This window comes from Pristis pectinata, chromosome 3 (genome assembly GCF_009764475.1).
Source record: "Pristis pectinata isolate sPriPec2 chromosome 3, sPriPec2.1.pri, whole genome shotgun sequence".
NCBI classification, from domain to species: Eukaryota; Metazoa; Chordata; class Chondrichthyes; order Rhinopristiformes; family Pristidae; genus Pristis; species Pristis pectinata.
In genome coordinates this window covers 70,834,788-70,860,120 of record NC_067407.1, presented here as the reverse complement: position 1 = coordinate 70,860,120, position 25,333 = coordinate 70,834,788, and the positions used below count along the sequence as shown (strand labels likewise).

The 25,333-nt window shown below is 45.8% G+C and overlaps 1 protein-coding gene across 1 annotated transcript in view; it reads right to left on the bottom strand.

Moving 5' to 3' along the window:
- snx14 (sorting nexin 14) overlaps nt 1-25,333 on the bottom strand; it is a 126,449-nt gene that overhangs the window by 43,771 nt on the left and 57,345 nt on the right. The window contains 3 exon segments of the mRNA XM_052012425.1: nt 4,572-4,672; nt 8,269-8,352; nt 14,015-14,198. Of these exon segments, the coding sequence (XP_051868385.1) occupies nt 4,572-4,672; nt 8,269-8,352; nt 14,015-14,198 (369 nt within the window).

Genomic DNA, 25,333 nt, shown 5'->3' with positions numbered 1-25,333 from the left:
GGAAATTTTAGGGAATCTTAGCTGACAAGGGATATTGAGGCTCTGATCAAGAAAAAGAAGGAAGCATACATTGTGTTTAGGAGGTCGGGGAAGAGTGAATCCCTTTGATGACTATAAAAAGATTAATAATACTCTTAAGGAGGAAATCAGGAGGGCAAAGAGAGGGTCTGAGATGGATCTGGCAGGTATGGTTAAGGAAAATCCCAAGAGGTTCTATAGCTATATTAAAAGGGTGACCAGAGAAAGAGTAGATCCCCTTAGAGACCAGCAGGGCTGCTTCTGATTCAAGCCACAGGAGACGGGTGGGATTTTTAACAAATATTTCTCCTCGGTGTTTACCAAGGAGAAAATCATGGTTCCTCAAGAGAAAAGGGAAACTAGTGGAGATATTTTGGAGAACATTCATATTACCAGTGAGGAGGTATTTGCAGCCTTACAGCACACTAAGGTGGATAAATCCCCAGGGCCTAACTGAGTGCATCCTCGGACTTTGTTGGAGGCTGCAGGAGAAATTGTGGAGGCACTTGCAGAGATTTTTGCTTCATCGTTTGCCATTGATGAAGGTGGCTAATGTTGTTATGTTATTTAAGAAAGGTAGCAGGACAGACAGGGAACTATAGGCTGATCAGCCTGACGTCAATAGTGAGGAAGTTACTGGACGGAATTCTGAAAGACAGGATTTACGAGTATTTGAACAGACAGAGTCTGATAAGGAGTCAACATAGCTTTGGGCATGGAAAGTGCTGCTTGATGAACCTTTTAGAGCTTTTTGAAGAGGTAACCAAAAAGGTAAATGAGGGTAGGGCAGTGGATGCTGTCTATTTGGACTTTAGCAAGACCTTGGACAAGGTCCCACATGGGAGACTGGACTGAAAGGTTGGGTCCCATGGAATCCAGGGAGAGATAGCGAGATGAATTCAAATTTGGCTTGAAGGTAGGAAGCAGAGGGTGGTGGTTGAAGATTGTATCTCGGAATGGAGACCGGTGACTAGTGGTGTGCTGCAGGGGTCAATATCGGGACCCTTGTCATTCATTATTTATATAAATGATTTGGATGCGAATGCACAAGGCTTGATCAGTAAGTTTGTAGATGACACAAAATTAGGAGGTTGTTGTTGATATTGAAGAAGGTAATCGTAGATTACAGGGGGCCCTTGATCAGATAGGGAAGTGGACCGAGGAGTGGCAAATGGATTTAAGATTTCTTTAGTAGTCACATGTACATCAAAACACATAGTGAAATGCATCTTTGCGTAGAATGTTCTGGGGGGAGCCCACAAGTGTGGCCATGCTTCCAGCGCCAACATAGTATGCCCACAACTACCTAATCCGTACATCTTTGGAATGTGGGAGGAAACTAGAGCACCCGGAGGAAACCCACGCAAACGCAGGGAGAACATACAAACTCCTTACAAACAGCGGCCAGAATTGAACACAGGTTGCTGGCGCTGTAATAGTGTTACACTAAGCGCTACAATAGATATGTGTGAGGTGATGCATTTTGGAAAGTCAAACCAGTGTAGGGCTTACACTATGAATGGTAGGGGATTAGGGAGTGTAATGGAACAGAGGGACTGAGGAGTAAAAGTGCATAGTTCTTTGAAAGCGCCATCACAGATAGACAGGGTGGTGAAAAAGGCATTTGGCACACTGACCCTCATCAGTCAGGGCATTGCGTATAGGAGCTGGGACTTTATGTTGCAGTTGTGTAAGTCATTGGTGAGGTCACACTTGGAGTACTGTGTACAGTTTTGGTCACCCTGTTATAGAAAAGATGTGGTTATACCAGGAAACGTGCAGAAAAGATTTAGAAGGATATTGCCAGGACTAGAGGGACTGAGTTATAGGGAGAGGTTGGCCAGGCTAAGTCTTTATTCCTCGAAGCGTAAGAGAATGAGGGGTGATCTTACAGAGTTTTATAAAGTCATGAGGGGCATAGACAAGGTGGATGGTAACAGCCTTTTCCCCAGGGTACAGGAGTCCAAAACTAGGGGGTATAGATTCAGGGTAAGAGGGGAAAGAGTTAAAAGGGACCTGAGGAGCAACTTTTTCCACGCAGAGGGTGGTGAGTATATGGAATGAGCTGCCAGAGGAAGTGGTTTAGGCAGGTACAATAATATAATTTAAGCAGCACTTGGATAGGTACGTGCAGGGGCAGGGTTTAGAGGGATATGGGGCAAACAGGAAAGTGGGACTAGGTGGGTGGGCACCATGGTCGGCATGGACTTGTTGGGCCGAAGGGCCTGTATCCGTGCTGTATTACCCTTTGACGTCCCACCATGGACTAAAAGATGTATTGAATACAGGCTCTTCCCTTGAGGTTTTCAATTTTCTACAAGTCTAGCCTTGACTTTGTGAATCATCTCTCAGTTTACAGCAGTCATGGAGCAATACAGCACGGATACAAGCCTTTCGGCCCAACCAGTCTACAACAACCATGGTGCCCACTCAGCTAGTCCCAATTTCCTGCATTCGGCCCATATCCCTCTAAGACCCACCCCTGCACGTACCTATCCAAGTGCTTCTGAAATGATACTATTGTAACTACCTCAACCACTTCCTCTGGCAGCTCATTCCATATACTCACCACCCTCTGGGTGAAAAAGTTGCCTCTTGGGTTCCTTTTAAATCTTTCCCCTCTCACTTTAAGTCTATGCCCCCTAGTTTTGGACTCCCGTACCCTAGGGAAAAGACTGTTACCGTCCACCGTATCTATGCCTCTCATAATTTTAAACACTTCTATAAGGTCACCCCTCATTCTACTGCATTCTAAGGAATAAAGACCCAGCCTGGCCAACCTCCCCTATAAGTCAGGCCCTCTAGTCGCAACATCCTCGCAAATCTTTTCTGCACTCTTTCCAGTTTGTAACTGGAAACTGCAGCATAGTGCACCAACTCCAATACTCAACGTTCTGATGAAGGCCAGTGTGCTAAATGCCCTTTTCACCACCGTCTGCCTGTGATGCTGCTTTCAATGAATTATGCACTTATTCCCTAGGTTTGCTAGGTCCCTCTGTTCCATTACACAAGGAAAGCATTCCTCCTATGTACATGTCAGAAGAACATCAAAAATAGTCTTCCCTCTGACAATGGATTTTCAACCTGAAATGTTAACACTGTTCATCTGTCCACAGATCTGCCTGACCTGCTGAATATCTCCAGCATTTCCTGGTCTTGATTCAGATTTCCAGCAGCTGTTGTTTTTTGGAACTCAGTGGATGGAGTAGAATCTGCGGGAGGAAAGGAATTGTCAATGTTTCAGGTCCAAAATCCTGATGCAGAGTTTCGACCTGAAATGTCAACGATTCCTTCCCCGCTCCCTCCCCCCCCCCCACAGATGCTGCTCAACCTGCTGAGTTTCTCCAGCAGATTGTTTGTTATTCCAGATTCCAGCATCTGCAGTCTTTTATGTTCTGATGTTTTCATCTATGGTTTTTTGGTTTTCATTTAGTGTTGCTTTTTGGTCATAGTCATGGTCACAATCAAGGAAAATTAACTGCATTGTCACTTTGATTCGTACATTACTGCAGCTTGCATGTTTGGCTCCACACAGGCTCTGCACACACCAGCCAAGTGTCCTGGCTGTGTACAGGCCAAGCTGTATACAGGGCTTGGTGCAGAGTCACCACCATTTGTGATTTGGATGGGGTACTTGGTTGAATTGATAAGTTGAGTCAGGGAAGTTGTAAGAGGAAATAGCCAAGGACCAACAAAGGGAGTTATGGATTGTAAGATATTTACATAATAGACTGGCTATTGCATATTAAATCAACATCAAGCTGAAATCAACAAAATCATGAACTGTTTTACTAAAGGTAGAAGATGTCAAGCTGAAAGAGCGGATTGTCCTGGTTTACAGTACTTTGACCATTATTGGTAATCTAAACACAAAGAAAATATTCACTGGAGGAAGTCCAGGAACCCCTGAGAATTAAGATGAGAACATTTCTGGGTAAACTGGACTCCTGAACCTTGGAGAAAGGCAATCCTAAGTAAATAATGAAAAGAAGAATGATGAGGCACAAATTGCCACTGATAAAACAAACAGCCTAACTCAGATGTGAGGAAGAATTTCAGTTAACCAGTGATCAACACTTGGCCTGGACTTCCAGGTCACAATAAAAAGTTGAGTCTTTTTTCAGTCAATTATGAGCTGCAATGTTTTCTTTATTTCTTGGTGGATGAGATAAGATGGATGAAATTGCTATTCGCATCAAATCAGATTTTAAGAGTATTCAAATGTTCAAGCCCTGGTCTGTGCTTAGTTTGCTGATATCAACCAAATGGCAACAGGAACACTTCAATCAGCTTCAATACCCTCAATTCATTTTAAAGAATTAACTATTTGTGGGTTATCGGAGGAGCCAATACAGACAGTTGTGTGGGACTGAAATCATTCAGTGGAGGTGGAAAGGAACAAAAATTGAAGGAAAAAAGAGACATCAGATAAAAATAATCTACAACTGAACTGACCATCACACTCAGGCATTATTATAATTATAAATAAATAAAATGAATTAATAAATAGATAATAAAGCCCATAATACACACACAGGTTATGCGAGATGTACCTGCAGATACTCTTGAAACTCCTCTCGCTTGGATTTCAAGAATTCATAGTTCTTGGGGCCAATGAGTCTCTTTGAAGGAAGCTGCGCATCTGGGAAAGATCCTAAAAACACACAAACCAGATATGAGTCCCGGACACCGATGCATGTTTATAACTTTCAACCCAAAATGTTAGCAAAAATGCAAAAACTTGCACATTAGAAATGAATCTGATCATCAGAGATATCTCTAAGCACATCCAACTTTCTTCAACCAGGTACTGTTTGGAAACAACGTAATCAGTTTAAAAATCTCAAATTCCTCCCTAAATATTGTCTGCTCCCGGCTTATTGAAGATCTAATCAGGTTGCATCTATAAAGGTTCAGTTGAGTCAATATTTAGTGCCTAATATCTACTAACTGGCTATACTTATGAAATAAAATTATGCAAGCACTATAACTAATTAGAGTTAGCATTGCTTTCCAGAACTTGCTTTCTTCAGATAGAATTATACAACTAAAATATTGTTTGATTGTATTCCCAAAGTTCCCTTAAGTAAACGCACGTGAAACAAAAATTACTCAGTTCTACATTTCCAATTAAAATCTGATTCATTGACTCAATTGCTAAACTACTAAAAATTAAAATTACTATATTTTAATCTTTCAAACAACCTCAGTTCAGATACTATGTTGAAAATCTTAAAAGTTTACTAATATCTCAGAGGTGCCAGGAACAATTTCTTTCGTATCCCATCACACATTTCTTATGTTCAGTTCTAACCAAAATCCACCACAAGAGAAGGCACAACAACAGTTACTGTCCTTTTGGACAGTAGGCTTTACTAAGCAAATGAGCAATTTGGCACTCAAATATCGGGCAGCCCCCAATGTGCGAAGGAGCAACCCATTGCTCATTAATGCTGAAGACTTGAGCACGCTGAGGAGCAGAATAATGCTCATGTGCACATTAGCCTACACCATGCCAAGAGGCAGTGAACACGTAGTAAAAGGCAATGCACACTGAGCAACAATGCACAGCCCACCTATGTGGAGCAGCACAGTGGTCCCTGGCCTGCTGGACCCCACCCATCTTGGACGTTCTCTCTTCTCCTTTCTCCCATCGGGTAGAAGATACAAAAGCCTGAAAGCATGTACCACCAGGCTCAAGGACAGCTTCTGTCCTGCTGTTATATAACTACTGAACAGTTATAAGTGTCACGAACCAGCAACAAAAGAAACACACTGAGTCATGATTCAGTGTTAAAAACTATTTTATTAATCACTAAGAAAAATAAGAGTAAAAATGTTAGTATGTTAGAAGTAAAAAGGTTAAACTTGAACATTAACCCCAAAACTAAACTCGTCATGTGTGTGTGGCAAAGTCCCAAACTCCAAGTTCAGGAATGGTTCTTGAAGTTCAGTTCAGCAAGCCATAAGGTGAAACATGAGCTGTTGAAACAACCACTGTTGTCTGAAGATAAGACGTAGATGTAGAGAACATAGAGAGAGTAATTACGAAATCCAAATGTTCCACGATGGAACACAAACAACACCTCAGTGTTTACTCGGTAGTGACTTCCTCACCCCGAAAAGCATCCGAATCGTGGTCGTCCACACACAAATACCTGTTTCCTTCTACAGGTCAGCGACAAAGTGAACTCCACCGGATTACTTCCAATTTCCATACGTGGATTGTAGTAACAGACACAGTTACTGTTTCTCATCCATCGATAGAGAAACGAGCAGGCTGGTGTCTCTCTCCCTTTTCTCTCTCTCTCTCTCTCTCTCTCTTTTGACTGACTTCGACTGACCTCTTCAACAACGTCATTATGTCCTTTATCTTCTGTTGACGTAAGCACTCCACACACACACACACTACTACTCTATCTTAAAGGGACATTCACCGAGTCCGTAACATAAGACTATTGAACGGACAATCTTGACCTCACAATCTACCTTGTTATGACCTTGCACCTTATTGTCTACCCGCACTGCACTTTTGTCTGTAGCTGTTATACTTTATTTTGCATTCTGTTATTGTTTTACCTTGTACTACCTCAATGCACTGTGTAATGAATTGATCTGTAGGAATGGTACGCAAGACAAGTTTTTCCACTGTATCTCGGTACATGTGACAATAATAAACCAATTCATCAACTCCCCTTAAATTCTTAGGCCACTTAACTACACTAAGGAATAATTGACATTAACCAATTAACCTAATAGCATATCACTGGAATATGGGATGAAACTGGAGCTCCCACAGGTAACCCATGCAGTCACGGAGAACATGCAAAACTCCACACAGACAAGGAGCCAGGATTGAACCTGGGTGGCTGGAGCTGTAGGGAAGCAGCACTACCAGCTGTGCCAGCGTGCTGTCCCTGGTGTCAGACAGGACACACTCAATGCTGGATGGGTCACTGGGGGGTGGGGCATACCTCAAGCTGCAACCTCCACAGCCATCATGGAGCTGTGACTGCCTTGAGATTTCTCCCCCCACCCCACCGCTTCTGTTGGTTTTATAAGAAAATCAGCATCCCATATCAATGTCAGAGAGGGAAGAAACCCTTCCTTCTGGGTACAAGCTGTGCTCTGCAGTACAGAAACCCAAGGTAGAACATGCCTTAAATTCAAGGTCCCCCAATATTTCATAAAGTGAAGGTTTTGCAGGACCAGTTTGCAGGAGGATCACACTGGGGTGGGGAAGGGGAAATACCAGGCAGATGAACAGGAAGATGAATGAGGTGGCACAATGGTGCAGCCAGTAGAATTGCTGCCTCATAACTCCAGCTACCTGGGTTCAATCCTGATCTCTGCTGCAGTCTGTGTGCAATCTGCACATTCTCCCTGTGACCATACGGATTTCCTCTGGTGCTCCAGTTTCCTTCCATATCCCAAAGACGTGCCAATTGGTAGGTTAATTAGCTACTGTAAATGGTCCCTAGTGTAGGTGGGTGGCAGGCACAAGAATAAGGCTGGGTGGGGCATTGAGGGGGGAAGGGGAGTTGATAGGGATGCCAGAGGAAAATGTGGCGACATTGTGGGGCAAAGGACCTGTTTCTCTGCTGTACAATTCAATGAGTTGATGATGATGGGGCGGGGCAGGGCAGGTGATAATGGGGGGAGTGGGGTGTAGAATTGGGAAGCTGATTGGAAGCCTGTCGTCATGATGATTGGGACAAGTTCAAAGGTCAATAAGGAAACCAGGGGAGACTAGGGGTGGAATCTGGGGGTTACATTCCTAAATATAGAATAATGCCGGTCAGCATTATGGCCCTTGATTGGAAGAGTGCATGTTGTGTTTGTATGAGTGATACCCATCCCACTCACTGGCCAACTTCACAGCACCATCCACCCTGCTGAAATTCTCGCCCTAAAGAACAAATATCACACCTGGTATCACTGTTAAAGCTGTTTCCATGTAATGTCATTTATCCACCATAGTTTAACTCGCTAAAGAAAATAAATTCAAACCTTGTTTAAACTCCAGGCAATATGTTTAAAGTTACCACAGTACCTTTCCCTCTTATTGCTGATAACTTTCAATTATAGCAAATTTCTCAACAAATTATCCTGCAGGATGTGCTGTCATTATCTCTGATTGCAAGATCATACAGCAGACTTTACCAAACATGAAAATCACTACCTCAAAAACTAGATGTGACCAGGATTCAGATTACATCATTAGACAGGGATTAGCAAGGCACACTTTACCGTGAAACTCTGTAAGCTTCGACTCCAGTACATAAAATTCAAAATATCTCCGGTAAACAGAGCAGTGTTCACTTTCACGTCCCTCTGAAAAGTAAAATAGAACTGAGAGAGGTAATATCCAAAAATAAATGTATTCAAATGGAATAATTCTTGTCAATATAATTAAACAACACCACAGAGGTAGAGTGAAGGGGATCACAGATATACAGCTTCAGCACTCCCTCGTCTGCTCTATCTCAAACCCAGTTGATCCCCAAATTTGATTAATGATTGAGTTCTCAGATGGGCGACAAGAACTGCAACAATGTCAGCAAACTGACTCCTCTGCAGTTCCTCTTTGATCGTAATAAGTTCTTATTTGTGCAGAAGGTTTTATTATTTACAGTTGAAAGCCTGTTACTGTGAACCAACCAGAAGAGTCACTCTCACTGGCTTCACATTATAATGTAGTAAGGCTGTTTTGATGATCATATTGAATTTGCCATCATTAAAAAGTGACAATATACAATAATAAAACCATAGAACCATAGAACAATACAGCACAATACAGGCCCTTCGGCCCACCATGTTGTGCCGACCTTTAAACCATGCCTAAGACTATCTAACCCTTTCGTCCCACATATCCCATTTTAAATTCCTCCATATGCTTACCTAACAATCTCTTGAACTCGACCAAAGTACCTGCCTCCACCACTACCCCAGGCAGCGCATTCCATGCACCAACCACCCTCTGGGTGAAAAAACCTCCCTCTGATATCTCCCTTGAACTTACCACCCATTACCTTAAAGCCATGCTCTCTTGTATTGAGCATTGGTGCCCTGAGAAAGAGGCACTGGTTGTCCACTCTATCTATTCGTCTTAATATTTTGTACACCTCTATCGTGTCTCCCCTCATCCTCCTTCTCTCCAAAGAGTAAAGCTCTAGCTCCCTTAGTCTCTCCTCATAATCCATACTCTCGAAACCAGGCAGCATCCTGGTAAATCTCCTCTGCACCCTTTCTAACGCTTCCACATCCTTCCTATAATGAGGCGACCAGAACTGGACACAGTACTCAAATTGTGGTCTAACCAGAGTTTTGTAAAGCTGCATCATTACCTCGCAGGTCTTAAACTCGATCCCATGACTTATGAAAGCTAACATCCCCGGTAAGCTAACATGCCGTTGGACTGGAGGGTAGCTCATGTTGTTCTGTTGTTTAAAAAAGGATCTAAAAGTAAACCAGGTAATTACAGGCCAGTGAGCCTGACATCAGTAGTGGGTAAATTATTGGAAGGTGTTCTGAGAGATCCAATATACAAGTATTTGGACAACCAAGGGTTGATTAAGGATAGTCAGCATGTCTTTGTGCGTGGTAGATTGTGTTTAACGAATCTTGTAGAGTCTTTCAAGGAGGTTACCAAGAAAGTAGATGAAGGAAAGGCTGCGGATATTGTCTACATGGACTTTAGTAAGGCCTTTGACAAGGTCCCACATGGGAGGTTAGTTCAGAAGGTTCAAACACTAGGTATCCATGGAGAGATTGTAAACTGGATTCGAAATTGGCTGTGTGGGAGAAGACCGAGAGTGGTAGTGGATGATTGTTTCTCAGACTGGAGGCTTGTGACTAGTGGTGTGCCTCAGGGATCTCTGCTGGGGCCATTGTTGTCTATATCAATGATCTAGATGATAATGTGGTAAATTGGATCAGCAAGTTTGCTGATGACACTAAGATTAGAGGTGTAGTGGACAGCGAGGAAGGCTTTCAAAGCTTGCAGAGAGATCAGAACCAACTGGAAGAATGGGCCAGAAAATGGCAGATGGAATTTAATGCAGACAAGTGTGAGGTGTTGCATTTTGCAAGGACAAATCAAGGTAGGACATACACAGTAAATGGTAGGGTACTGAGGAGCACAGAGGAACAAAGGGATCTGGGAGTTCAGATGCATAATTCCCTGAAAGTGGCGTCACAGGTAGACAGGGTTGTAAAGAAGGCTTTCGGCATCCTGGCATTCATAAATTAAAGTATTGAGTATAGGAGTTGGGATGTTATGGTGAGGTTGTATAAGACATTGGTGAGGCCAAATTTGGAGTATTGTGTGCAGTTCTGGTCACCTAACTATAGGAAGATTATTTGTAAGATTGAAAGAGTACAGAAGAGATTTACTAGAATGTTGCCGGGTCTTCAGGAGTTGAGTTACAGGGAAAGATTGAACAGGTTAGGACTTTATTCCTTGGAGTGCAGAAGAATGAGGGGAGATTTGATAGAGGTTTACAAAATTATGAGGGGTATAGACAGAGTTAATGCAAGTAGGCTCTTTCCACCTAGATTAGGAGAGATAAGTATGAGAGGACATGGCTTTAGGGTGAAAGGGGAAAGGTTTAGGGGGAACTTCTTCACTCAGAGTGGTGCAACGGGCTGCCATCTGACGTAGTAAATGCAGGCTCACTCTTGAGTTTTAAGAGCGGCACGGTAGCGTAGCGGTTAGCGCAACACTATTACTGCGATCGGGGTTCGATTCCTGTCGCTGTCTGTAAGGAGTTTGTACGTTCTCCCGTGTCTGCGTGGGTTTCCTCCGGGTGCTCCGGTTTCCTCCCACATTCTAAAGATGTACGGGTAGGTTAATTTGGGAGTTTAAAACGGGTGGCGTGGACTCATTGGGCCAGAAGGGCCTGTTAACACACTGTAAATAAAATTTTTTTAAAAATTTTAAAATAAATTGGATAGATACATGGACGGGAGAGGTCTGGAGGGTTATGGACTGGGTGCAGGTAAATGGGACTAGCCAAATAACATTTCGGCACAGACTAGAAGAGCCAAATGGCCTGCTTTCTGTGCTGTGGTGTTCTATAGTTCTATGGTTCTATCCCATAAGCTTTCTTAACAACCCTATCCACCTGTGAGGCAACTTTCAGTGATCTGTGGATATGAACCCCCAGATCCCCTTGCTCCTCCACACTACCCAGAATCCTGCCATTAACCTTGTACTCCGCCTTGGAGTTTGTCCTTCCAAAGTGTACCACCTCACACTTCTCTGGATTGAACTCCATCCACCACTTCTCAGCCCAGCTCTGCATCCTATCAATATCCCTCTGCAACCAAGCTGAATCATATTAATTTCCCACTACCGCAAAATATCCAAAATATCTTCGATGCTGCAAATCTTACATAAAAGCAGAACAATGAAAATACTCAGCAGGTTAGGCAGCATCTGCACAGAGACAGTCAACATTCCAATGAAAGGTTATTGACCTGAAATCTTAACTCCTATACTCTCTTCACAGATGCTGCCTAACCTGCTGAGTGTTTCCAGCATTCTCTGTTTTTATACTGACACATCAAATTATGCTATGGCAAAATAGCCACCTCCATTAAAATCATACACAGAAGGGGAGCTGAGTCACTTATTCTAGGCACTCAGTGATGTACAGGGAGCTGCAGATCAACCTACTACATCATTCAACTATATCTAAGGGAAGCACAATTTAAATTCTTCACTGGTGAATTTGACACTGAGGTCAAAACTGGTGAAATATTCCCAGCAATCACAGTTTCCTCTGCTACACGAGTGCTAGCATTTCCTTTGTTTGGCAAAGGGAGTGGGAGAACATTATAGCACATGAATGATAGAAAAATGGAGGGCTATTTCTTAAATGTTCCTAATGCATCTGCCTCCACCACCTCTGCTGGCAGTGCGTTCAACGTACCCACCACTCTCTTTAAAAAAAACTTCCCTCTGACATCCCCCCTATACCTTCCTCCAATCACCTTAAAATTATGCCCCCTTGTGTTAGCCATTTTCATCCTGGGAAAAAGTCTCTGACTGTCCATTCCATCTATGCCTCTTAACATCTTGTACAGTTCTATCAATTCACCTCTCATCCTCCTTCGCTCCAAAGAGAAAAACCCTAGCTCACTCAACCTATCCTCATAAGACATGCTGTTCCATCCAGGCAGCATCCTGGAAAGTCTCCTCTGCACCTTCTCTAAAGCTTCTACATCTTTCCTATATGAGGCGACCAGAACTCAACACAATACTCCAGGTGTGGTCTAACCAGAATTTAATAGAGCTACAAACATTACCTGGCGGCTCTTGAACGCAATACCCCAACTAATGAAGACGAACACACCATACACCTTCTTAACAACTCTATCAATATACGAGGCAACCTTGAGGGATCTATGGACATGGACCCCAAGATCCCTCTGTTCCTCCACACAGCTAACAGTCCTGCTATTAACCTTGTATTCTGCCTTCAGATTAGATCTTCCAAAGTGTATCTCTTCACACTTTTCCAGGTTGAATTCCATCTGCCATTTCTCAGCCCAGCTCTGCATCCTATCAATGTCCTGTTGTAACCTACAGCAACCTTCTACACTATCCACAGCACCACCAACCCTTGTGTCATCTGCAAACTTACTAACCCACCCTTCCACATCCTCATCCAAGTTATTTATAAAAATCAAAAAGATCAAGGGTCCCAGAACAGATCCCTGTGGAACACCACTGGTCACCGACCTCCAGGCAGAATATGCTCCATCTACAACTACCCTCTGCCTTCTATGGGCGAGCCAATTCTGAATCCATACAGCCAAGTTTCCTTGGATCCCATGCCTCCTGACTTTCTGAATGAGCCTTCCATGAGGAACCTCATCAAACGCAAATGAAAGAAATCTCACAATAATCCATCACAGGTACAAGAAAATATACAGTATGTAATACACCTGATCACCTTGTGTTTTGGTGAGAAGTAGAAACCTGTCTGTACCCCTAACACTCGGGTCCCGGCATCACCCTAGCTCTTTCTATTCACGAGGCATAGACATCACTGGGTTGGCAGGCATGGTAGCGTAGCGGTTAGTGTAACGCTTTACAGTGCCAGCGACCCAGGTTCAATTCCGGCCGCTGTCTGTAAGGAGTTTGTATGTTCTCCCCGTGTCTGCGTGGGTTTCCCTCGAGTGCTCCAGTTTCCTCCCACATTCCAAAGACGTATGGGTTAGGAAGTTGTGGGCATGTTGGTGCCGAAAGCACGGTGACCCTTGTGGGCTGCCCCCAGAACACTTTACACAAAAGATGCATTTCGCTCTCTGTTTCGATGAACTGAACAGGCAATTAAAAGTCAATATTTTGATGGGTCTGGAGTCACACTTAGGCCAGGTTTCTTTTCTTGAGTGACACAAGAGACTGCAGATGCTGGAATCTGGAGCAAAAAAAAAACAAACTGTTGGAGTAAATCAGTGGGTCGAGCAGCATCTGTGGAGACAAAGGGTGGTTGCGTTTCAGATCGTGCCTCCACAGATGCTGCTCGACCTGGAGTTCCTCCAACAGTTTTTTTTGTTCCTTTCCTTTTTACTGCAGATTTATTACTTTAATCCCTGTCATGTGATTTAAACTTGTACTCCTGGCTAAATGGTCCAGACCTGTGGATGATAGCCCAGCCACTTAACTGTAACACCACCACTCCCTTAGCTGAGACAATTAATCTAGTGCAATCAGAGGGTGGATCAGATGACCTGGTGTGGCCTCAGTGTCAGCACTTGGGGAGGGGCAGAAAACGAGAATAAAACCTGGATTTCAGCTGCCAAAAGATCACAACAACAGCATTATCTGTGTTATTATAGTTTCTAAACACTCTGTGGATAACAGATAAAGAATGATCACTTGGGCAACATATGAACGGTTCTCATGTGAGATTGTACACCAGCAAGAATAAGAAAAGGGAGATGGGGAGGGAGAGAAAGATAAAACAACCTGCAACCATCTTACCCGACCCTTCGTCATTCCGTTCCACATCAATACAGAAGACTGGAACCTTCTCTTTTTTGTTGTCAAGGAAGAAGTCTACATATGGAATGCTTATTTTCCATGCAGAGAGGTTACGGTGAGCGTTGGGAGTTATTGCCAGTTCTTCAAGTAAATCATCCTCGGACACCACTGTTGCCTCTTCAACCTGCAGCAGTGAAGGACTAAGGAAGTGTCAGTTTTTACCAAGCATCAACTTCCATCACTTCCAAAATATTCAGTAAATGGTTAGGGACAGCACAAGAAGAAATGCTTTAACTATGTTCATATATACATAATATTGTCCAATAAAAATTTATTCTGGCTTCTCATTGGTTCAGCAGATTACTATATCACATGTTCCAAAACAGAACTTTCTAAGCAGGAATGAAGGTCTGGACCATTTATCCAGGAGCACAAGCTTGAATTCCACCACATGGATTTAAATTAAAGTAACTAAATTTACAGCTAGCATCAGATGTACCCGGTCCTGGGAGGAATGGAAGGTCAGCACAAGCTCCTGCTCAAGATTGCTATTCTTCGCATTTCTGGAGCGTGCCCAGTAAGTTGATGGACAAGCTCCATTCTTAGGCCCCCTACTGCAGAATTTACAGCCATTGACCTTAGCACACTCACAGAGGACTCAGACGTCTGTGCGTGCCAATGTAATCTTATCCCATCTGGAGTCTAGACCTTCAGAAGAAAATTACAGAAGCAAATGAAGTAAAAGGCACCACACTTTTTAAGTTCTTCGGTGTGATACAGGAAATAATCTTATCGCACAAGCAATTTTAAAGGAAGTTAGGCATGCCAGAGGAATGCTTGTGCTGGAGAGCCCTCTAAAGGAGAAAAGTTTGACAACTTCTAATTTACAGATGCACTGCGAATACTTGGATTTCCAGTTATAGATTAACACTAAAACCACGACTTGAAAACAAATTACACATCAATGACTACAAATTTGCACATGGTGTCAAATCCATTCTGGACTCAAATCCATTTTGGAACACCTCCAACTTCCTCCAGTCACACCACAGAACTGTACAGTAATGGGCCCTCAGCCCACCATGTCTGTGCTGACCATGATGCCAATCTAACTAATCCCTTCTGTCTGCACATGGTCCATATCCCTCCATTTCCTGTCCGTTCATGTGTCTATCTAAATGTCTCTTAAGCATTGCCATCATATCTGCTTCTACCACCTCCCCCAGCAGCACATTCCAGGCACCCACCACTCTCTGTGTGAGGTAAGTTTTCTTTATACATCTCCTTTAAGCTTTCCCCTTCTCACCTAAACCTTTGCCCTCTAGTATTTGACATTTCCACCCTGAGAAGAAGATCACCTACCCTATGTACGCCTCTCATAATTTTATAAACTTCTATAAGGTTGCCTCTTGGCCTCCGACACTCCAGAGAAAACAACCCAAGTTTGTCCAACATTACCTTATAGCTAATACACTCCAATCTAGATAACATGCTTGTGAACCTCTACTGCACTCTGTCCAAAGCTGCCACATCCTTCCTACATTGTGGCGACCAGAACCGCACACATTCCAAATGTGGCCTAACCAAAGTTTTATACAGCTGCAATGTGACTTGCCATCTTTTATACCCAGTGCCCCAACTGATGAAGCAAGTATGCTGAACGCCTTCTTTACCACGCGATACACTTGTATTGGCACTTTCAGGGAACTATGAACTTAAGATACATAAATGCTCCCAAGGATCCTGCCATTTACTGTATACTTTCCTCATGCATTTCACCTCCCAAAATGTGTCACCTCTCAATTGTCCAGATTAAACTTCATCTACTATTTCTCCACCTAAATTTTCAACTGACCTATACCCTACTGTATCCTTTGACAACCTTCCTCACTATCCACGTCCACTAAATTTTTTTGTGTCATAGAGCAATACAGGCCCTTCAGACCAACAAGTCCATGCTGACCACGGTGCCCACCCAGCTAGTCCCTACCTCCTGTGCTCAGCCCATATCCCTCTAAGCCCCACCCCTCCATGTACCTATCCAAGTGCTTTTTAAATGATACCATTGTACCTGCCTCAACCATTTCGTCTGGCAGCTCATTCCACATACTCACCACCCTCTGTGTGGAAAAGTTGCCCTCAGGTCCCTTTTAAATCTCTCCCCTCTCACACTAAATCTATGCCCTCTTGTTTTGGACTCCCCTACCCTGGGGAAAAGAATGTTACAGTCCCCCTTATCTATGTCTCTCATAATTTTAAACATTTCTATAAGGCCGTCCCTCATTCTTCTATGTTCCAAGGAATAAAGACCTAGCCTGGCCAACCTCTCCCTATAACTCAGGCCTTCTAGTCCTGGCAACATCTTTTCTGCATTCTTTCCAGTTTAACCACATCTTTCCTATAACATGGTGACCAAAACTGTACACAGTACTCCAAGTGCCGCCTCACCAATGACTTATACAACTGCAACATAATGTCCCAACTCCTATACTCAGTGCCCTGACTGATGAAGGCCAGCGTGCCAAACGTCTTTTTCAACACCCTGTCTATCCTGTGATATCACTTACAACGAAATATGCACTTGTACTCCTAGGTCCCTCCATTCCATTACACTCCCTAGTGCCCTACCATTCATTTATAAGCCCTACACTGGTTTGACTTTCCAAAATGCATCATCTCACACGTATCTGTATTGAAATCACTTGCCACTCCACAGCCCACTTCCCTAACTGATCAAGATCCCCCTGTAATCTACGATAACCTTCTTTACTATCAACAACACCTCCTAATTTTGTGTCATCCACAAACTTATTGATCAACTCTTGTACATTCACATCTAAATAACAAGGGTCCCAACACCAACCCCTGCGGCACCACTAGTCACCAGCTTCCATTCCGAGAAACGACCTTCAACCACCACCCTCTGCTTCCTACCTCCGAGTCAACTTTGAATCCACCTAACTTGCTCTCCCTGGATTCCATGGGACCCAACCTTCCAGACCAGCCTACCATGCGGGACCTTGTCTAAGGCCTTGCTAAAGTCCAAATAGACAACATCCACTGTCCTTCTCTCATCTACCTTTTTGGTTACCTCTTCAAAAAGCTCTAAAAGGTTCATCAAACACAACTTTCCATGCACAAAGCCATATTGACTCCTCCTAATCAGACTCTGACTATCCAAATTCTTGTAGATCTGGTCCCTCAGAACTCCTTCCAGTAATTTCCCCACTACTGATGTCAGGCTAACCGGTTGTAGTTTCGGCTTGTCCCAGCTATCCTTCTTAAACAACGAACAACATTAGCCACCTTCCAGTACTTGGGAACTGCACCAGTGGCTGATGATGAAGCAAATATCTCCGCAAGGGCCTCCACAATTTCTTCTTCAGCCTCCCACAAAATCTGAGCATGCACTTGGTCAGGCCTTGGGGATTTATCCACCTTGGTGTGCTGTAAGGCTGCAAATACCTCCTCCAATAATATGAATGTCCTCCATCCTCCAATAATATGAATGTCCTCCAAAACACCTCCATTAGTTTCCCTTATCTCTTGAGCAACCCTAATTTTCTCCTCAGTAAACAGAGGAAAAATATTTGTTAAAAATCCCACCCATCTCCTGCGGCTGGAGACATAGGTGGCCCTGCTGATCTCCAGAGAAACAAAGGACTACAGATGCTGGAATCAAGATGAAAAACACGATGATGCTGAAGGAACTCAGCAGGCCAGGCAGCATCCGTGGAGAAAAGCAGGTGGTCAACGTTTTGGGTCAGGACCCTTCTTCAGAATGGAAGAACATTCTCCGCCACTTCCGCCATCTCCAAAGGGACCCTACCACCAAGCATACCTTCCCCTCCCCACCCCTTTCTACCTTTCGCAGAGACCGCTCTCTCCACGACTCCCTCATTCACTCCTACCCCACCCCCAACCCTGCTCCCAGCCCGGAAACTTACCACTACCCCACCATAAGGTGCAACACCTGCCCCTGTACCACCTTCATTCAGGGACCCAAACAGTCCTTTCAGGTGAGACAGATTCACCTGCACCTCCCTTAATATCACCTACTACATTTGGTGCTATAAGTGTGGCCTCCGCTACATTGGCGAGACCAAACGCAGACTAGGTGACCACTTCGCAGGACACTTTCGCTCTGTCCGTAACCGTGATCTGCATCTCCACATGGCCAGTCACTTCAACTCCCCCTCCCACACTATCACTGATATGACAGTCCTCGGCCTCCTCCACTGCCAGGAGAATTCCAAGCGCAAACTGGAGGAATGGCACCTTATTTTCTGTCTTGGAACCTTGCAACCTAACAGCATGAGTATTGAATTCTCCCACTTCAGGTAATCCCCACACCACTTCCCCACAACACCCGCGCACCCCCCCCCCCCCCCCAAACCATGCTTCTTCTCTTCTTCCCTTTCCTAGCCTTTTTCTCCTCCCCCTACCTTTGACCCACTCCCCAGTGGATCTGCTCTTCCCCCCCCCCCACCTGCCTATAACTATCTCTTACCCGCATCTACCTATCACGACCCTGTGCCCACCCTGCCTCCCCTCTTTTGTCCACCTATCACTGCTCTGCTTTTCCCTCCTACATATTAGGCTTCCCCTTTCTTATCTTCAGCCCGACAGAAGCGTCTTGACCTGAAATGTTGACTGCCTGCTTTTCTCCACGGATGCTGCCTGACCTGCTGAGTTCCACCAGCATCATCGTGTTTTTCATCCTGCTGATCTCTAAGGGGACCTACTCTCTCCCTGGCCACCCTTTTACTCTTTATATAGCTATAGAACTTCTTGGGATTTTCCTTAACCTTACCTGCCAGATCCATCTCATACCCTCTCTTTGCCCTCCTGATTTCCCTCTCATTATTAATCCTTTTATAGTCATCAAGGGATTTGCTAGGGTTTGCTAGGGTGGTTTGGGAGGGTTTAAACTAGTTTGCGAGGGGGATGGGAACCGGAGGAGTAGGTCAGAAGAAGGGGATGGGGAAAAGTCAGATCTATCAGGCAGAGAGGGTTTGAGGAAGGAGAAGCAGAGTACAGGCTATAAAAGTAGAAAGGTGGATGGGCTAAAGCGCATTTACTTAAATGCAAGAAGCACCAGGAATAAGGGAGATGAACTGAGAGATTAGATAAGTACATGGGACTATGATATTGTGGCTATTATAGAGACATGGTTGACATCAGGGCAGGAATGGATATTGAATATTCCTGGTTTTCAGTGTTTTAAAAGGGATGGGGGTGGGGAGAAGAGGAGGAAGGGTGGCGATACTGGTCAGGGACACTATTACAGCTGCAGAAAGGGTGTTTAATGTAGAAGGATCCTCTCTAGAGTCAATATGGGTGGAAGTTAGGAACAAGAAAGGAGCAGTTACTCTACTGGGAGTATTCTATAGGCTCCCCCGGTAGCAGTAGGGATACTGAGGAGTAGATTGGGAGGCAGATTTTGGAAAGATGCAAAAATAACAGGAGCAAAGAGGACGGGATGATATTTAATTGGGGAAAGGCGAATTATGAGGCTAAGGCAAGAACTTGAGAGTGTAAATTGGGATGACATTTTTGAAGGGAAATGTACTACGGAGATGTGGTCGATGTTCAGGGACCTCTTGCAGGATGTTAGGGATAAATTTGTCCCAGTGAGGCAGAGAAGGAATGGCAGGGTGAAGGAACCGTGGGTGACGAGAGAGGTGGAACAACTAGTTAGGAAGAAGAAGGCAGCATACATAAGGTGTAAGCAGCAAGGATCAGATAGGGCTCGTGAGGAATATAGAGTAGCAAGGAAGGAACTTAAGAAGAGGCTGAGGAGAGCAAGAAGGGGACATGAAAAGGCTTTGGTGAGTAGGGTTAAGGAGAATCCCAAGGCTTTTTTCCACATACGTGAAGAGCAGGAGGATGGCTAGGGTAAAGGGAGGTCCGAATAAAGACAAAGGTGGGAAGATGTGCCTGGAAGCTGTGGAAGTGGGTGAGGTTCTCAATGAATACTTCTCTTCAGTATTCACCAAGGAGAAGGGTCTTGATGATGCTGAGGACAGTGTTGGTAAAGGTAATGTTCTAGAGTATGTAGCTATCAAGAGAGAGGATGTGTTGGAGCTGTTAGACGATATTAGGACAGATAAGTCCCCGGAGCCTGATGGAATATTCCCCACGCTGCTTCATGAGGTGAGGGAGGAGATTGCTGAACCATTGGCTAGGATCTTTGAGTCCTCGTTGTCCACGGGGATGGTACCGGAGGATTGGAGGGTGGCAAATGTTGTCCCCTTATTCAAAAAATGTAGTAGGGATAGTCCAGGAAAGTACAAACCAGTGAGCCTTACGTCTATGGTGGGTAAGCTGTTAGGAAGGATTCTAAGAGATAGGATCTATGAGCACTTAGAGAATCATGGACTGATTAGGAACAGCCAACAAGGATTTGTGAAGGGAAGATCTTGCCTCAAGCCTGATAGGGTTCTTTGAAGAGGTGAACAGGAAGATTGATGAGGGTAGTGCAGTAGATGTGGTGTACATGGATTTTACTAAGGCATATGACAAGGTTCCGCATGGTAGACTTCTTCAGAAGGTCAAAGGCCAAGGGATCCAGGGAGGCTTGGCCATGTGGATTCAGAATTGGCTTGCCTGTAGAAAGCAGAGGGTTGTGGTGGAGGAAGTGCATTCGGATTGAAGGGCTGTGACTAGTGGTGTCCCACAGGGATCGGTTCTGGGACCTCCACTTTTTGTGATATTTATTAATGACTTAGATGAGGGGTTGGAAGGGTGCGTTAGCAAGTTTGCAGATGACACAAAGATTGGTGGTGCTGTGGATAGTGTGGAGGGCTGTCAAAGCTTACAGAGGGATATTGATAGGATGCAGAGCTGGGCTGACAAGTGGCAGATGCAGTTCAATCCGGAGAAGTGTGAGGTGGTACACTTTGGAAGGACAAACTCCAAGGCGGAGTACAAGGTTAATGGCAGGATTTTGGGTAGTGTGGAGGAGCAGAGGGATCTGGGGGTTCATATGCACAGATCACTGTAAATTGCCTCACAGGTGGATAGGGTAGTTAAGAAAGCTTATGGGATGTTAGCTTTCATAAGTCATGGGATCGAGTTTAAGAGCCGCGAAGTAATGATGCAGCTTTACAAAACCCTGGTTAGACCACACTTAGTGTACTGTGCCCAGTTCTGGTCGCTTCATTATAGGAAGGATGTGGAGGCGTTGGAAAGGGTGCAGAGGAGATTTACCAAGATGCTGCCTGGATTAGCGAGTATGGATTATGAGGAGAAACTAAAGGAGCTAGGGCTTTACTCATTGGAGAGAAGGAGGATGAGGGGAGACATGATAGAGGTATACAAAATATTAAGAGGAATAGATAGAGTAGACAGCCAGCGCCTCTTTCCCAGGGCACCAATGCTCAATACAAGAGGGCATGGCTTTAAGGTAATGGGTGGAAAGTTCAAGGGAGATGTCAGAGGGAGGTTCTTCACCCAGAGAGTGGTTGGTGCATGGAATGCGCTACCTGGGGTGGTGGTGGAGGCTGATACGTTGGTCAAGTTCAACAGATTGTTGGATAAGCATATGGAGGAATTTAAGATAGAGGGATATGTGGCAGGAAGGGGTTAGATAGTCTTAGGTGTGGTTTGAAGGGTGGCACAACATGGTGGGCCGAAGGGCCTTTATTGTGCTGTATTGTTCTATGGATTCACTTGTCCCCGACCTCCTAAACACAATACATGCTTCCTCCTTTTTCTTGACTAGAGCCTCAATATACCGTAAGCCAATGTTCCCTAAACTTGCCAGATTTACCTTTCACCCTAACAGGAACATGCTGCTTCTGGACTCTTGATATCACACTCTTAGAAGCCTCCCACTTGCTATTTGTTCCTTTCCCTTCAAACAGGCTCACCCAATTGACCTCTACTAGATCCTGCCTAATTCCCTCAAAATTAGCCCAGCTGCAGTTTAGGACCCTAACTTGCAGACCTGTCCTATTCTTCGCAATCACTTTCTTAAAACTAATAGAATTACGGTCACTAAAGCCAAAGTGCTCCCTGACTGCAACTTCCATTACTTGCCTACCTCATTCCCCACGAGGAGGTCCAGTATTGCACCCTCCCGAATTGGGTCATCTATATATTGACTCTGGAAACATTTCATAAATTCTATCCTGATCCTTGCAGAACAACACTAGTCACAGACCTCCAGTCAGAGAAACACCTCTCCACCACTACCCTCTGTCTCTGTGACCAAGACAATTTTGGATCCTGTTTACCAATTCACCATGGATCAGCCTACCATGAGGGACCTTGTAAAATGCTTAACTCCATGTAGACAACATCCATTGCCCTACCCTCATCAATCAACTTCGTCATCTCCTCAAAAAACTCAGTCAAGTTTGTGAGACAGGACTTCCCCCAATAAGTCCAAGATTTTCCAAATGAAAGTAAACCCTGTCACTAACAACCTTCTCCAATAATTTCCCTACCACTCATGCAAGGCTCACCAGCCTTTTATTTCCTAGTTTGTCCTTGTTGCCTTTCTTAAACAAAGGAACAACACTGGCTATTATCCAGTCTTCTGGCACCTCACCTGTGGCTAAAGAGGATACAAAGATCTCTGTCTAGGCCCCAGCAATCTCCACCCCTGCTTCCACTGGTATCCTGGGATAGATCCCATCAGGCCCTGGGGACTTATCCACCCTAATGTTTCTCAAAACACTAAGTGCTCCTCCTCCTTAATACCGACATGCCATAGAATATCAACATACCCCGCCCTAATTTCACCCTCATTCACGTCCTTCTCCTTGGTGAATATGGATGCAAAGTACTTACTGAGGACTTCATTCACATCCTCTGGTTCCATGGATAAATTTCCTCCTTTGTCCTTGAATGGACCGACCCTTTCCCTAGTACTCTCTGACTCTTTCTTTATATACACATGCCTTGGGATTCTCCTTAATCCTACTTGCCAATGTGGCGACTCACCTTACCGGTATCGAACCGGCTCCCGAGATCGCGAGCGTCGTTGGAGGCCCCGACCCAAGGTGGCGCGGGGCCCTCCTTCTTCTCCATCGCTGGGCTAGGAAAGCCCACGCACGGGAAGGTCAGGTGACCCGTGTGTGACATCAGCACGGGAACTGAAGCAAGGGAAGAGTTTCGGTATTAAAAGGCGCACTGCGCCTCTGTCGAGCAGTCGACTTCTGACTCCAAGCAACAGACTCCGTGTCTTTATTCTGTAGTGGTGTAGCTAGCCGCTACATTGGTGACCCCGACAGGCCCAAACGTTTTTGGACCCACGATGTCTGCGCAACAAGAGGTACAGGCAGTAGCCCTTAAACTGCCTACCTTTTGGACCCTCCGGCCATGTGTCTGGTTCGACCAGGCCGAGGCCCAGTTCCAGATTCACCAGATTACCAGGGATGACACCAAGTACTACTATGTGGTGAGCGGTCGAAGACTTCATCTAGGCGCCCCTGGAGGAGAAGTATGATAAGTTCAAGACCCTCCTTCTTGAGACTTCTGGCCTTTCCCGACGTGAACGGGCCTCCCGCCTCCTCCACCTCGATGGGTTGGGTGACAGACCCCCCTCTGCGCACATGAACGAGATGCTGGCCCTGGCAGATGGCCACAAATCCTGCCTGATGTTCGAGCAGGCCTCTCTAGAGCAGTTACCCGACGACATCCACCTGCTCCTGGCGGATGCCAACTTCAGCAACCCCCGGAAGGTGGCCGCCCGTGCTGATGTCCTTTGGCGGGCGAAGGAGGAGAGCGGGACGTCTGTCGAGCGTGTTGCCACGCCACATACCCAGCGACCCGGCAATCGACCGCACCCCACCCGCCAGCAGGTCTGAGACACCGACTGACCAATGGTGTTTCTACCACCAGCGGTGGGGCACAGACACCCGCAGGTGCCAGCCACCATGCAGGTTTCGGGGAAATGCCAGGGCCAGCCGCCGCTGATGGCTACGGCAGCTGGCCACCTGGATAGCCTCTTGCATGTGTGGGACAGGCATTCCGGCTGTCGTTTCCTGGTAGATACCAGGGCCAAGGTCAGCATCATGCCTCCCAACAGCCACGAGACTCGCAACCGTACACCAGGACCCGCCCTCAGAGCCGCCAACGGCAGCACCATCTGGACCTTTGGCACCCGTTCGGTGCAACTCCAGTTCGGCACCAGCAACTTTACCTGGAAGTTCACCCTGGCTGCTGTTGCACAACCACTCCTTGGGGCAGATTTCCTTCGCGCCAGATTTCCTTCGCGCCAACAGTCTGCTGGTTGACCCACAGGGTAAGCGTTTGGTACATGCCAGGACCTTCCAAATGTTCTCGTTGAGTGAGGCCAATCTACTGGCCCATACAGGGGAGCTCAATTCACCCTCGGCCTGTGGTCTGCCGTCGCCGACTTGCGGGGTTCCCAGATCCACCTCACCACCGCCTATCATCTGCAATCCAATGGGCTGGTGGAGAGGTTCCATCGACACCTGAAGTCGGCACTCATGGCCCGCCTTAAGGGGCCCAACTGGGTGGACGAACTCCCCTGGGTCCTGCTGGGGATACGTACCGCGCCAAAAGAGGACCTACATGCCTCATCCGTGGAGATGGTCTACGGAATGCCCTTGGTCATCCCGGGCGAGTTCCCACCAGCCCCTCGGGGGCCAGAGGAAGAACCTGCTGCAACGCTCGACCGGCTGCACGAGTGGCTTGGCAACCTGGTCCTGATACCCACCTCGCGACACGGACAGGCCCCAACCCGTATACCAACGTCCCTCTGAGACTGTAAGTTTGTCTTTGTCAGGAGGGGCATGCACCGAACACCGCTGCAGTGGCCGTACGAAGGGCCATTTCGGGTCATCAGGAACAATGGGTCTACATTTGTGCTGGACATTGGGGGATGTGAGGAGGTTTTTACAATTGACTGGCTGAAGCCGGCTCATTTAGACCTGGACCAACCGGTAGTGGTCCAGCGAGCGCGATGCAGGGGCAGGCCACCCAAGTCGTAGTTTATTTAATTCTGGCTTTCGCGACAGTATCGCTGGTTCTAGGGGGGGGGAAGGGGAGGGGGTTATGTGGCGACATCTTACTGGTATCGAACCGGCTCCCGAGATCGCGAGCGTCGGAGGCCCCGACCCAAGATGGCGCGAGGCCCTCCTTCTGCTCCGTCATTGGGCTAGGAAAGCCCGCGCGCGGGAAGGTCAGGTGACCCGCGTGTGACGTCAGCGCGGGAAGAGTTTCGATATTAAAAGGCGCACCGCGCCCCTGTCAAGCAGTCGACTTCTGACTCCAAGCAACAGACTCCGTGTCTTTATTCTATAGTAGTGTAGCTAGCCGCTACACCAAGAACATTTCATGGCC